Below are 16056 nucleotides of genomic sequence, written 5' to 3' on the forward strand. Positions count from 1 at the left end.
ACTGTATTTGCAAATCTGGTATGTCATAAATGTATAGATGTAGCAGCCAGCAGTACTGTCTATCTGTATGTCATGTATGTTATGATGAATTGAAAATGGGGGACCCTGATGTAAACAAGACGAAAGTCTTTCTCTGGTCTGCATCCCCTTAACAATATTGTGTGTATTGAGCTGTACTGTACTGTACCCATTCAGTGCCATACAGCGCGCGCACGCACGCGCACAGACGGGTAGGAGGCGGAGTCATAACACCGGAAGTGTAGGCTATATTGAAGGTGTTCAGATGAGTGGTTGTTACATTCTTAACATTAGAAACTAGCTACGGGTTTTAATAATATAGACTCGTTTTTTAAGGTAAGACACGTTTTCGCACGATGCCTAGGACGCAGACACACAGCTAATCGATTGGCTCAGCCGTGTCATTTGCTAGCAAAGTGACTGTCTTAAAGCTAAACTTAGCATTAGCAATGTCAAAATGCTAGAGCTAGCTAACGTTAGCGCAGCTAAGTTTAGATACATTGTCAATGCGAAAGTAAAAGCTCTCTAACGTTATTATGTAAACTTCTTAAGTTGTGTGTGGTTACTAGTTTGGATAACGTGTACCTGCCTAGTTCTAGAAATGTTAAGTGTCATTGTATGATCTCCTCCCTTTAGGGATCGGTTTCACTTTCAACAACAGATGTGCTGTGTGTGATTGATTGATTGATAACTTTATTAACAGATTGCAGAATGGGTACAGTACGGCTCAATACATACAATTGTTAAGGGGATGCAGACCCGAGAAAGTCTTTCGTCTTGTTTACATCAGGGTCCCCCATTTTCAATTCATAGTGACATTTATGACATACATGACATACAGATAGAAGACAGTACTGCTACATCTATACATTTATGACATACCAGATTTGCAAATACAGTACTGTTTGTGATACAAAGAGTCCAGAAAAGAGAGTATATACATTTGAAAATAAAAACTGTGTCCACTGTGTGTGTGTGTGTGTGTGTGTGTGTGTTAGGTGCTGAATGTAGGCTGCCTGGCCTCTATGATCAGAAGAAGGGGTCAGAGCTGAATCGACATCATGGCTTGCGTAGAGGAGCCGCCTGAGAAGTAAGAACGTGTTTTGTCTCTGTTAGGTAGTTAGTATAACTTGTGTTATAACCCTAGTAGTGATCACTGCAAATACTCGGTTAATAAAGGGGCACTTCGCCGAAAAACAATGCCGATTTATTTTGCACATAACCTCACCTCACACACATCCAAAAACATTATATATAAACATTTTTTTTTTTTGCACACATTGATTTTGTTTGACAGTTATTGAGAGTACATCCGTTTGAAATATGGCCACCTGAGTTATGTCATCGCTGGACTTTGAATCCTTCTGTTACAGCTCAATGTAATGATAATGAGATAGCGTAGTAGACGGTTTCACTGGAATGCTGTTGCTAGGGAACCGTTTGGACACAAGTGTGTTTCCTGATTGATTGATTGAAAATTGTATTAACAGATTGCAGAATGGGTACAATACAGTACAGCTCAATACACACAATTGTTAACACTTTCAGAGCCCTTGCTTAACCTTGATTTACCCGTTGAATGCCACCATCCACTTCAATGTTAGCGTTAAAAACGCAGAATCTATGTTTTAAATTATGGCTATGTGTCGCTTTATCAATGGGTTCATTTTCGTTTTATAGCATTTTGAAAAGCCCTCGTTTTCAAGGAAAATATAAAGATGCCATGATAAAAGACATTTACTGGAATATTCTAGAATACACAAAAACATTGTCATTTTTCGGCCTATTTATGAATCGTTTTCAAATAAACGCTAGATTATCGATAGTATATGTGTACGTATGCACGCTATAGACGCGAGCTGAAAAAACGATTCTCTTATTTCCTCATCAGCGATCGCACACACACAGACACATCACACATAGGGCAAACGCTGAGATCTCAGCGAATACAACTCTGATTATCCCAAGACTGGTCAAATAGATTCCTTACCTCAGATCAGATGTTCTCCAAAAAGATTATTCCAATTCCTGATCGCCATTCCAAATATCGATCACGCTTATTGATTGAGTATTGGCTGCTGTGAATATATATTCCAGGCTGATTCCCGTCCCGCGATGACTTCCATGTTGATCAGACTTCTTGCCAGCACAAGGAGCCAGCTGGCTTTGCCTCTACATATCTACAGATCCCAGTCTAAGCGACTGACCTGCAGTTACACAGGGATAGACGATAGGGGGCGCTTTTTTCCATTCTGAGCTCCTGTAGGGGCTGGTGTACCAACGGGAGACTCGGTTGATGAAATATGATTTCAGATCGCTAATAAAACGATATTCGTCTTGTTTACGTCAGGGTCCCCCAATTTCAATTCATAAAGTTATTGCATTAGCCAACATTTGAACAGGACATCAACTTGGGTCTGTTTTAGATGTTTATGTTGTCAAGATGAAACTGTCCATAAGACAAGATATCGCTGTGATCAACGCAACACAACGCTGTGGATTCAACGGTCACCGGTGGCTATATTCAAACACACTTACTCTCAATAACAGTCAAACTAAATGAACATGTGCAAAAGTTGCTTTAGAGTTTTTCTATGTGTGTGAGATTATGTGTCAAATAAATCAACATTGTTTTTTTTTGGGTGATTTTGTTGACGCTCACTTTTGTGTTTCTCAGGCACTGTTGGGTGTGTTTTGCCACGGAGAGGGAGGACCGCGTGGCAGAGTGGGTGAGCCCCTGCAGGTGTAAAGGGTGCACCAAGTGGATCCACCAGGCCTGTCTGCAGCGATGGCTGGACGAGAAACAAAAGGGCAACAGCGGAGGGGTGGTCAGCTGTCCACAGTGTGGCACAGAGTACAGCATCGTCTTCCCCACCATGGGTGAGCGGCAACCCCCCCTCGCATGCATATCCTACTCTTACTAGTAAAATAAGATAAGATGATCCTTTATTAATCCCATTGGGGAAATTCAGGTGTCAAAGCAGCATGGGGGGGGGGGGGGGGGGATACAGAGCTTCACATTCCTATACAGTCCAGTATCTATTCTATATACACTATAGATATAATATATAAATACAAAATAAAATTCAATACAATACAATAATATAATATAAGAAAATACAAGATAGTCCAGTGATATGAGTCTCTAGTTCTCAACTGCTGCTGGCCAGTAGTAGTCATACTGTCTTTATTTATTATACCACAACTCTGTATACATCTGATTTAGGGCTGCACGATTAATCGATTTTAAATCGAAATAGCGATTTGGAATGATGCAATTAAAATCACAAAAAAAATAAAAATCGCATTTATTATTATAAATTTTTTAACTTCTTTTTTTTTTAATTTGTTTAACCAGGAAGTCCCATTGAGATACAAGATCTGTTTTGGAGAGGGAGGTAAGGGGTTTTAGATTGTGTGTTGTGAAGTTTAGACTTCAAAGAGGGAGAGTAAAGTACAGAAAAAAAAGTACCGTTGGGTACCGGTATCGATTCCCAGGTAAAAAGAAAAATTATCAGGCTCGGTGTCCCGAAAAGACCCATGCGTAGGCCAGATGCAAGCTGCATTTTACAATAAACCTCTGTGGGGCTGCTTAATTTTTATTTTTTTATAATCGCAAATTTAATCGCAATCGCAATATCTGTCCGAAAAATCGCAATTAGATTATTTCCCAAAATCGTGCAGCCCTAATCTGATTAGCACTACACAGTAGTACTCATTTGTATATTTTGTACCCAGTTTAATTAACCACCTGTACATTGTATATATTTCTGCTGCACTTTACTGTTACATTTGCACTCTGGTTGGATGCCAAACGTATTTTCGTTGTACTGTACTTGTGCTGTATAATGACAATACATTTTAATCTAATCTAATCTAAAAATACACCACTAATAACACACATGGTTTTCAGTGTGCTCTTAAAGGGGCACTTCACCCCCCCCCCCCCAAAAAGGGGGCAGAGAACATAATCCCACACACATTCAGAAACTCAAAGCAGATTTGCACACGTTAATTTGGTTCATGACAGTTATTTGAGAGTAAATGAGCTTTAGGAGAAAGTTGTGCGTGTTCACAAACACTGACTGACCTGTCCTGGGGCACATGAATCACATTACATTAGATTAGATTAAAGTTTATATGGTATGGGGAGGGGGAGGGGCTATCATCGTGATACAGTGTCCAGGGAGATGCCGGCTGAGTCAGCTGTTCCCGAGTCTGCTTGACTTGGAGCGGAGGCTCCTGTAGCGCCTCCCGGTGGGGAGGAGGGGTACATGTGCAAATTCCTAAAATGATTCGCCTCTAAGGAACAGTATAATAATTATGAGATTCATCTTTCGTCTTCCACCTCATCACAAATCAATACATCTGATGCAGAGTCTGTAGCCGTGTCCGTTAATCAGCCTCTCAAACAGCCAATAATATATCAGTCCCATCATTTCCTCCAAATCGAATAGTGGAGGAAATAAACTTTTTCGAACAGATTTTGTGTGTGTATACGGTTGGTATACATTAGGGGTGTAACGGTACACAAAAACCACGGTACGGTACGTACCTCGCTTTTGAAGTCAAGGTTTGGTACGGTTTTCGGTACAGTGGGGGAAAGTTTGGCTTTCCATGTTCCACTCAGGGGTGATGTAGTGTGCAGTAACTAATTGTACTTGTAGGGCTGTCAACGATTATTCTATATTGAAATTAATAATCGACTTGTAAATAAAATAAATAAAATAAAAACAATAATAATTATATTAGATTGTGAAAAAAACAGCCCCCGGTGGGCGGTCGTTAGTGGTTAACATACCGTTGTATTCGTTCGGTACACTACACAGCCGTTTGGTATGGTACGGTACACACTAGTGCACTGCAACCTTGCCCAGGCCCGACGGGGCCCGGCCCGGCGGGTTTGGGCTGGGTAGGGCTTTTTTTTAAATAAATAATTCGGGCCTGGGCACCGCCGTTTTTTTTTTCTTCTTTTTTTTCATATAACTAGGGTTATAGGATAACCTTCGTTTTAAGATTCGTTTTCTCTTCTGCGCCAGAGAAACATTTGGATGTAATTACCGCAGCGCGCAGGGAGAACTCAGGGGACAAGTTCAACTCGATTGGTTGTGTTGGAATATAGCCAGTTGGCGAACGTTTTAATTTGTTCTTGGGATGTATGTAGCCGGTTTTGTTAACGGTGTTCAACGCGTTGCTGACGTTGTGGTGAGTGATGTTTATTATTTGCTGGGTCGTGACTCGCTACCTGTTTTGTTGTGCTTTTCATTACGTTGCTCTGCTCGAAATCTGATTTCTGTTTTCTGTTTGTTTGTTTGACTGAGTAGGCTATTGTGTGTCGTGTGTCGTGTGTGTGTGTGTGTGTGTGTGTGTGTGTGTGTGTGTGTGTCAAAGAAGATTCTATAGCCTTCAATACGTTTTACGAGGCTGATGTGTGAGTCAGTCTATAAGCGAGCACTGGGAGAGACGGCATTGCGAAACAGGCTATGTAAATGCTTCTTAGTTTTGTTTATTTATTACGTTCATATAAAACCGTGTTTCGAATATTTAAAACAAATACAAAAAAAATTATATTTTAATAATAATAATAATAATAATTTTTTTCTGGTTTTCACGCGGGCTAGGGCTTAAAATATTATTTACAGTCTGGCTTATTTTTGGGCAGGGCCTGAAGTTCACGGGCTCGGGCAGGGCTCGGGCTTTATTTCAAGGCCCTTGCAGACCACTAGTACACACTGAAACTTGTTCGGTTCGGTACGGATACGTATACCTTTACACCCCTAGTATACATACATCTATCACAGGGACAGTTTTCTCCAACATTACATACATTACACATTACAAGCATAAATATTTCTATATTTATTATAATAATCTAACCCATCTCCCGCCAATGACTGATTACCACGTCATTCTCCGCCATGCGTTGTCTGCCAATGACTGATTACGACGTCATTGAGATCAATATTGTCATGGTATTCACATTTCACCCACGGAGTCTTGACTGGTGCTGTAGATCTCCGCTCAACTCTCCAACACTTTAATACCGCCACCTGGTGGCCGATCGGCGAGTTGCCAAAACCGGAAGTGGCCGGAAGTGCTTAGTCCGTCCGCTATTCCGTCCGGCCACTCGCTATCGCTCGCGGGACTCTATCCAGACACCGTGCATATCGATCCGTTGCCATAACTCAATAAACAACATGATTGGACGTATATTAGTATTATACAAACTGGAACTGGATCACCTAGATCAACATCCCATAATAGCGATCTTTTTGCTCCAGTATCATCCCCCATCGCTACGAGGAAGCTGCCGTGAGTTATAGCGTTTTTGATTATTATTATCCATACAAACTGCTCTGATCTATATATCACCCATACTACATGAATCATTTAACGTCGGTCATTGCATTATAAACGACCCCCCCCCCCCCCCCCCTCTGTTCACCCGCAGATGACCAGTCATGACGTTTAGGATCATGTACATGTGACATTTTTAATATAACGTTGATCGGTATCAAACTTTGATCATCTAATATATGCATTTATGGCTATATCTCACGTTCTATGAAATACAGCAGAAAACGATAAAAACATATTTATACTCTGGAGGTATTTTAGTATGAATGTGTGAATGAAAAAGTAAAACGTTCCTACATCCTGAACGATAGATAATTGATGTTGAATGGGCCATAGTAATGTCAATTTAGCAATACAATTAAAAAAGTTATAGCCCTGCAAAGAAGGTGAACATCTCCATTGACAAATAGTGCTGGCAGAGAGGCTACAAGGATGAATATAAGCTCCGACAGAGAATGGGTTAAAAGAAAAATAGTGCTTGGAAAAGTACTGGAAAGTCTTTGAATTTCATTTTCCAATGTCTGTGGGAACCCTGTGTCAAAATGATATTGGCAGTGATTGCTTGGAGTCTGCCTGAAACGGAACTACTTCTGAAGCAATCGCTGCCACTTCATGGAGATGTGATCTGGTGTTGGCTGGATGCACCACACACACAGTACTAGTAAGGGTTAGGGTTACTGCATGGAGATGTGGTCTGGTGTTGGCTGGATGCACCACGGCACACAGTACTAGTAAGGGTTAGGGTTACTGCATGGAGATGTGGTCTGTTGTTGGCTGGATGCACCACACACACAGTACTAGTAAGGGTTAGGGTTACTGCATGGAGATGTGGTCTGGTGTTGGCTGGATGCACCACACACACAGTACTAGTAAGGGTTAGGGTTACTGCATGGAGATGTGATCTGGTGTTGGCTGGATGCACCACACACACAGTACTAGTAAGGGTTAGGGTTACTGCATGGAGATGTGGTCTGGTGTTGGCTGGATGCACCACGGCACACAGTACTAGTAAGGGTTAGGGTTACTGCATGGAGATGTGGTCTGGTGTTGGCTGGATGCACCACACACACAGTACTAGTAAGGGTTAGGGTTACTGCATGGAGATGTGGTCTGTTGTTGGCTGGATGCACCACACACACAGTACTAGTAAGTAGAACAAATGCATTGTACTAGGGTTTGGTCTTTTCGTGGGCTATGTTGATTACAATAGGAAAAATAATTAAACAACACTGACCTTATCCTTCACGTCTTATGTAGTTTGAAGCTACAACGCCATGCAAACCCATTTGAGATGTGTCTAGGGCAGCGGTTCTCAAACTACGGGTCGTGACCCAAAGTGGGGTCGTGGGTAGGTGACAGTGCATTGGCAATTTTTCAAATTATTTTTAATGTTCTGGCAACATATTTTGGCTAAATATGCCTCGTTTTATAAATGTGTATTGATAACATAGTGTTGTAATAACATTTTCTAATAAATATGCATGATCAAGTTCAACAACGTGTGCTTTTAGTTTGATATTCCTTAATTCCACATTGAAATTACGCAATACATTTAGTGTGGGGTCGCCAAAAAAATTCCTAAATTAAATGGGTTGTGGTATAAAAAAGTTTGAGAACCCCTGGTCCAGGGGGTTCCTATGGTCCTTGCCATACATTTGGAAGATATTTTGGTCAGAAATTGATCAGTATGATGGAAGCTTGTAGAAAAATAGGATCTAGGTTGAAAATAAACTCCTGTCCCACTACCCTGCAGTAGAACATGGTGATAAGGAATGGTTAGTAACTTGCTGCTTTACTCCCCCAGGTCCAGTGGTATATTTCCTCCAGCAGGTAGACAGGGCTCTGTCACGGGCCAGTCCATTTGCTGCTGCGGGGGTGGTCGTTGGAACTGTGTACTGGTCAGCTGTCACCTATGGAGCTGTGACTGTTATGCAGGTACGGGGCTAACAACATACCACGTATAAACAAGATTAGGCTTGCCTGGTACATCTGGACCCAGCAGAGAATCTGGTTTTTGGAAGAAAAAACGAAAGAAACAGAGAGCTGCTAGTACTATGACAATGAATTAGAGACTGGCAGATTTGGCAAATCTGCAGAATGTTTTTATATTCAAATGAGATTTATTCTAGACTGTGAAACAAAAAACATACCCATATACCCACTGTCTAAGGAGCAACTTCAGTACTTTGTACCTAGTAATGAAAGATTACTGAAATCATTCCTTGACAGTTATGATGCTCTGTCACAGCATACAATGTATCCACCTAACTATTACTTTGTTTGTGTTTGCCTCGGCTGATCTAGCTGTTAGCATGCAGCTAATGTGATGCACTTGGTATCAACTGTTGTAATATTTTACTGCTGTGATTTTATTTATATTCAGTTTGACAAATATCTTGTGATATAATTTGCATATTTGTTTGTGGAAAGAGTTATTGATTTGGGGGACAATGAGATGTCTGGATAGCTAGCCAGCCTTATTGTCAAACACACTTGTCAGATCATATTTACTGTTATTGGCAGGCACTTGTATTGACGGAAAGGCTTGCTAGCATAAAGTTAGCTTGCAGGCTCATTTTCACTGGCACCAGTGACCGGTGGTTGTGAAGCAGCAGGCCTTATGGTGGCAAAGCCAAATGACATCCGAACCGCGTAGAACCAACTTGATTCTACACAGTCACGCATTTAAACTGCTGACTCAGACAGTCAGGCGCCTTCTCTCCTGCAGGCTGGCCCTGGTGGTTCCAGCTAAAAAGAAAAATGAAACTAAATTCAGATTATTTTATCGTCACAGTTTTTAAAATGTACATGCATTCAGAAAAACGTGAGATGCTAGTTTTTCCCAGCTCCTCAACCGTAGTAGATTTGTAAACATGGTACACAACATATATTTCTATACAAACTATAACTATAAGCTATAAATATAAACTAGATAGGTTATAAATAAACTATAGAACTAAACGCATATACACATTCATACAACGCAAGGTATCCGTTAGCAGCAGTGTGTGCGTGTAATAAGTGTGCTTGTGTGTTGTGCAAGTCTCTAAGGTGCGACAGTGGCTCAGGAGGTAGAGCAGTCATCTGGCAATCCGGAGGTTCCCGGTTTGATTCCCGCTCCCCCTGGGCAGCGTGTCGATGTGTCCTTGAGCAAGACACTTAACCCCCCCTAATTGCTCCCGATGAGCAGGTCGGCACCTTGCATGGTTGCCTCCGCCGTCGGTGTGTGAGTGAATGTGTGAGTGAATGGGTAAAATGTGAGTAACAAATTGTAAAGCGCTTTGGATAAAGCGCTATATAAAAAAAGCAGCCATTTACCATTTACCATGCTTGTGTGATGATCAGAATGGGTAGTTCCACCCGTCCCATGGTATGGTTTTGTTTCCCAGGTTGTGGGCCATAAGAAGGGTCTGGATGTGATGGAGCGAGCGGACCCCCTCTTCCTTCTAATGGGCCTGCCAACTATTCCTGTCATGCTGGTCCTGGGCAAGATGATTCGCTGGGAAGACTACATACTGAGGCTGTGGCAACGGCACTCCTCCAAACTGCAGCTACTTATGCCTGGTACACACACACACACACACACACACACGCACACTGTACACGTACACATGAATGAATAAATGATTTTATTTCTGTCTTCTTTTACAAAGCAATGTACAGTAGTAGAAAATGTATAAAAGAAAGAAAATGACCGAAAAGGTGTAGGCTGAAGCCAAGGCTTATAATTGCCTACCCTTTTTACATTACATTATTTACAAACAAAAAAACACACTTCAGTACATCATTTTGCAAAAACAAAAGGTTACAAAAGTTTCATAGTTTTATATACAAAACGTATACACATTTATTTATTTGTTTTTATTTATTTATTTATGTCACGATTTTAACACTTTAACACTTTGATCGCCATGGTTAAATTCATAATTTACCATCCCTCGCCATCTCTATTTGTCTATGGAGAAGTTCCCCTTCTTTGCAGGGCTATAACTTTTTAAATTGTATTGCTAAATTGACATTATTATGGCCCATTCAATGTCCTATATCTATTGTTCAGGGTGTAGCAACGTTATACTTTTTCATTCACATATTCATACTAAAATACGGTCTAAAGTATAAGTATGTTTTTATCGTTTTCTGCAGCTTTCTCCAGAACTTGATTTATAGCCCTAAATGCATTATATTGATGATCAAATACAGTTTGGTAGGAATCTGTGCGAGATAAAAAATGTCAACTGGATGTGCTTCTAGGAGTTACTACGTATGATCTGATGTTGACCGGATGGGTCGCTTATAATTCCGTGGGCAACGTTATATCATTCATCTAGTGTGGGTGATATGATCATCAGAGCAGTTAGTATAGCAGACATTAGAAAATAACGCTGAAACTCACCGTATCTTCCTCGCGCCGTTGGGCGATGAGCGTGGAGCAGAGATATTCCTATTATGGGATGTATAAATACCCAATCCATTTCCAGGTTTATAATAGTATATACGTCCAAATCATGTTGTTTGTCGAGTTATTTGCACCGATCGGTGTTCACTGTGTCAAGATGGAGTCCTGCTAATGATAGCGAGTGCCCGGACGAAATATGGGTGAGCACCACTTCATCCACATGACTTCCTGTTGGGCGATCTGCCGATCGGCCACCAGATGGCGCTCTTGAACCGTTAGAGAGTTGAGTGGAGCTCAGCAGTATATCTCAGGTCCCCGGGGGAGAAATATGATTTCGATCACAGATTTTTGAAATATTGATATCAAAGACGTGTTACGGCGTCTTCGGCAGAATGAGCATGGCAGGGAATGACGAGTTTCGGCGTTTCCAGCGATTAAAGTGTTAATCGCCGTTGCCGCTGAAACACGTCTTTCCCCGCCATGCTTATTCTGCCGAAGACGCTGGACAGCGTCTTTGATATCAATATTTCAAAAATCTGTGATCGAAATCATATTTCTCCCCCGGAGACATGAGATGTACTGGTGAGCCCCTCTCAACTCTAACGGTTCAAGAGCGCCATCTGGTGGCCGATCGGCGGATCGCCCAGGGAAGAAACAGGATGTGGAAGCTGGTGCTCATTTCAATTCGGTCCGATCACTCGCTAATAGTCCCAGGACTCGAGCTGATCACAACGGATAGTGATCCGTTACCAATAACTCGATAAACAACATGATTTGAACGTATATACTATTATACAACCTGGAAATGGATGGGATATTTCGACGTCCCATAATAGAAAAAATTCTGTTCCATGCTCATCTCCCAACGGCGTGAGGAAGCTACGGTGAGTTTCAGCGTTATTTTTTAATGTCTTCGATACTAACTGCTCTAATGATCATATCACCCACACTAGATGAATGATATAACGTTGCCCACGGAATTGTAAACGACCCCCCCCCCCCCCATCCGGTCATCATCAGATCGTAGAAGTACGTCCATTTGACATTTTTTATCTCGCACAGATTCCTACCAAACTGTAATTGATCATCAATATAATGCATTTAGGGCTATAAATCAAGTTCTGGAGAAAGCTGCAGAAAACGATAAAAACATACTTATACTTTAGACCGTATTTTAGTATGAATATGTGAATGAAAAAGTATAACGTTGCTACACCCTGAACAATAGATATAGGACGTTGAATGGGCCATAGTAATGTCAATTTAGCAAAAAAAATTAAAAGGTTATAGCCCTGCAAAGAAGGGGAACTTCTCCATGTTAAATAGGGCTGGCGAGGGATGGTAAATTATGAATTTAACCCCGGCGATCAAAGTGTTAATACAGTTATGTTATAATATAATTAGGATAATAATAAGGTTTTATATTTATGCATCACCTTATATTTGAATCATTTCTTAAATGTATGTATCGAACTACACGTACACACATACAACGTAAACCTGGTCCCCTACACATTTTTTTCTGGAGATGTTAGTTAGGTCTGTATAAAGTGTGGATCAGTGTTGCCCTGTGGCGAAGGTGAGGCTAGAATAATGTAATTTGTATATTTAGTGCCACATGGTGTTAAAATATTGTTTTAGAGATGTTTCCACCCTGGTTACTGGTTATTATGGGTGTCGTTGGTTTGACCCGGTCGTCTCCCCTGCAGGTATAGGGCGCCCTCTGCCCCGTGTCCCTGCAGAGGCGGGCAGCGCAGGGGACCACCTCTCCGTGTCGCGGACGCTGTGTGGAGCTCTCATATTCCCCTCCATCGCCAGTCTGGTGGGGAGGCTGCTGTTCCGACGGGTGCCATCTAGTCTACAGCGCACCGTGCTGGTCAGTATGTTTATCCTCCAGTCCTGGTGGAAATTTCAATCTCCGTTCGAAGGATTTTATGCACTTTGTTGTTCCCAATGTCCGAACAGAAATGGGAAAGAAAGATTTTAGGTTTTCTGCACCTACTGCATGGGACAATCTCCAGTCCGATCTGAAGATCCAAAGCTTGGTAACACTAAATGTATTTAAGGCTATGGTGAAGCCTATTGTAGCCGCATTTTCTGTGTGCAAATGTTTTATTTGACCATTTTGTAACGTTACTTTTATCTGTAATGTCTATGTGTGTATGTTGAAACTTTGTGTTGCTGCTATTTCTTGGCCAGGTCTCCCTTGTAAAAGAGATCCTGGATCTCAATTGAGACAAACCTGGTTAAATAAAGGCTAAATAAAAAATACAATGTACTGGTCAGTATGTTTATCCTCCAGTCTACACTGTACTGGTCAGTATGTTTATCCTCCAGTCTACACTGTACTGGTCAGTATGTTTATCCTCCAGTCTACACTGTACTGGTCAGTATGTTTATCCTCCAGTCTACACTGTACTGGTCAGTATGTTTATCCTCCAGTCTACAGCGTACTGGTCAGTGTTTATCCTCCAGTCTACACTGTACTAATCAGTGTTTATCCTCCAGTCTACAGCGTACTGGTCAGTGTTTATCCTCCAGTCTACACTGTACTGGTCAGTGTTTATCCTCCAGTCTACAGCGTACTGGTCAGTGTTTATCCTCCAGTCTACACTGTACTGGTCAGTATGTTTATCCTCCAGTCTACACTGTACTGGTCAGTGTTTATCCTCCAGTCTACACTGTACTGGTCAGTATGTTTATCCTCCAGTCTACACTGTACTGGTCAGTGTTTATCCTCCAGTCTACACTGTACTGGTCAGTATGTTTATCCTCCAGTCTACAGCGTACTGGTCAGTGTTTATCCTCCAGTCTACACTGTACTGGTCAGTATGTTTATCCTCCAGTCTACAGCGTACTGGTCAGTGTTTATCCTCCAGTCTACACTGTACTGGTCAGTATGTTTATCCTCCAGTCTACACTGTACTGGTCAGTGTTTATCCTCCAGTCTACACTGTACTGGTCAGTATGTTTATCCTCCAGTCTACACTGTACTGGTCAGTATGTTTATCCTCCAGTCTACAGCGTACTGGTCAGTGTTTATCCTCCAGTCTACAGCGTACTGGTCAGTGTTTATCCTCCAGTCTACACTGTACTGGTCAGTGTTTATCCTCCAGTCTACAGCGTACTGGTCAGTGTTTATCCTTCAGTCTACAGCGTACTGGTCAGTATGTTTATCCTCCAGTCTACACTGTATTGGTCAGTATGTTTATCCTTCAGTCTACAGCATACTGGTCAGTATGTTTATCCTCCAGTCTACACTTTATTGGTCAGTGTTTATCCTCCAGTCTACACTGTACTGGTCAGTATGTTTATCCTCCAGTCTACACTTTATTGGTCAGTGTTTATCCTCCAGTCTACACTGTACTGGTCAGTGTTTATCCTCCAGTCTACAGCGTACTGGTCAGTGTTTATCCTCCAGTCTACACTGTACTGGTCAGTGTTTATCCTCCAGTCTACACTGTACTGGTCAGTATGTTTATCCTCCAGTCTACAGCGTACTGGTCAGTGTTTATCCTCCAGTCTACACTGTACTGGTCAGTGTTTATCCTCCAGTCTACACTGTACTGGTCAGTGTTTATCCTCCAGTCTACACCCTCCCCTCTCTGGACTCCATCTACACCTCACGCACAGTCACCACTTATTCCAGCGCATGCCCTCAGGTCGCTACAGGTCCATTTCAACCAGACACACACGCTTGACAAACAGCTTTTTCCCCCACAGCAGTCCGAACACTAAACACCCTGCCCCCCCCCCCCCCCCCCCCCCCTGCACAGACGGGCAAGCATCCGAACTGAAGTGAACATGAACTGAATTGAACCGACACTAACTGACACTTGTTGTATGTGACCGTCCTGTATGTATTTATTGTGGGGATTGGGAGGGGGGGGGGGGGGGGGGGCGTTTGATGTTCCATGTTGATGTCCCAGTGCTTAAATAACATGCTGTACCGCAAATGATTACCACCAACCATAGTTGTGTGGCATTAAAGTATCTGGTTGTATCTTGTTGTACACCGTACTGGTCAGTATGGTCTTCTGCGTGTGCTGCATCTGGAAGTGGAGAGCATCTCTACCCACCCGGGTGAAACATGTTAACTGTTGATATGCACAAGAATCAAGATAAAACTCACAACCACTTTATAATATATCACATTAGGGCCAGTTTGGTTCTTGTGAAATGTAGCTGTGTGTGTATTATGAGTTCAATTCGTTTAGATCACCTCATCTCTTGACCCTCTCTTCTTGATCTTCCAACCACCAATCACAAAACGTTGTTTGTCCGAGGGAAGCGACAGTTGTGATTGGAGGATCAAGAAAAGAGGGTGGGCTTTGAGAGTTGGGTCAATTGCTTATGCTTTGTAAGATGCTTTACTCTCTTCCTGTGTATCGGTGGTCCATTCAACTTATCAATAACATAAGCCCCCCCTCTCTCTCTCTTTTTCTACCCCTCTATCTCTCTCTCTCTCCCTCTCTCTACCCCTCTATCTCTCTCTCCCTCCAGGGTGGCATAGCGTTTGTGATGATCAAGGGAGTGCTGAAGGTGTATTTCAAACAGCAGCAGTACCTCATTCAGGCCAACAGACACATCCTCGACTACCCCGAGAGGGACAGGGACGGGGAGAGAGACGGACAGGGTGAAGAAGGAGAAGAGGACACCGAAGAAGACAGTGGGAATGAATAGTTGCGGCGGGGGCAAGGACGTTTGGGGGATGAAGAGAAGCGGAGGGGGACGTGAAGAGAGGAGTGGTTACTAGCAGTATGCAACACTGACTGTATTATAGCTAACATTACCTTCCATGATGACGGGATGATACACACTGTATGTGCTCTATCTTCATAGAGATGGGACCTGTTGATTAAATGGGATTTAGTACAGGATGATTATGGATAAGTCCTGTTTTCACAGGAGAAACTGGCCTTTTTATCTTCAAACTGACACAGAACTAACACTAACCAACCAACCAATCAAAGTGTGTAAAATAGATTCATCGCAACGGGAACATCTACGGTGTAATTCAGTTGGCCTTTTTAATTTCATATACAAACATCTTTTTAGTTTGAAAAAAAATTCTCGTTGTCTTCTTGTTCTTGCCTCTCGCCACATGTGACACTATTTGCATCGCAGCGTATCCATCCAGTACTACGAGTGAGTGTGTATGTCGTAGAGCTTCTATTTAGTTTTGTCTGAATGAAGGAACGGTATAGTAATAAAGCAATTTGATTGTTTTAGTGTCAACTCTCAAACGTTCTTACTCTTGGTGAGAGGAAACGACAATACAATCT

General features: G+C 42.1%; 1 protein-coding gene across 1 annotated transcript; it reads left to right on the top strand.

Annotated features, from left to right (window-relative positions):
* The first annotated feature begins 236 nt into the window (after window positions 1-236).
* Window positions 237-15999, top strand: marchf5l (membrane-associated ring finger (C3HC4) 5, like). The gene is made up of 7 exons (XM_084325153.1): window positions 237-354; window positions 1017-1108; window positions 2696-2898; window positions 8180-8310; window positions 9765-9939; window positions 12481-12647; window positions 15275-15999. Exons 2-7 carry the CDS (start codon window positions 1080-1082, stop codon window positions 15452-15454), a joined length of 885 nt encoding a protein of 294 aa, XP_084181279.1. The 5' UTR covers window positions 237-354; window positions 1017-1079; the 3' UTR covers window positions 15455-15999.
* Window positions 16000-16056: the final 57 nt, after the last annotated feature.

Source organism: Notolepis coatsorum (assembly GCF_963971535.1).
Source record: "Notolepis coatsorum genome assembly, chromosome: 11".
Lineage (NCBI taxonomy): Eukaryota > Metazoa > Chordata > Actinopteri > Aulopiformes > Paralepididae > Notolepis > Notolepis coatsorum.

Coding starts and splice junctions, on each gene's coding strand:
- marchf5l (XM_084325153.1), top strand. CDS start 1,080: ATGGCTTGCGTAGAGGAGCCGCCTGAGAA. Junction 2,899..8,179: donor CATCGTCTTCCCCACCATGG/GTGAGCGGCAAC, acceptor TTACTCCCCCAG/GTCCAGTGGTATATTTCCTC. Junction 12,648..15,274: donor GTCTACAGCGCACCGTGCTG/GTCAGTATGTTT, acceptor CTCTCCCTCCAG/GGTGGCATAGCGTTTGTGAT.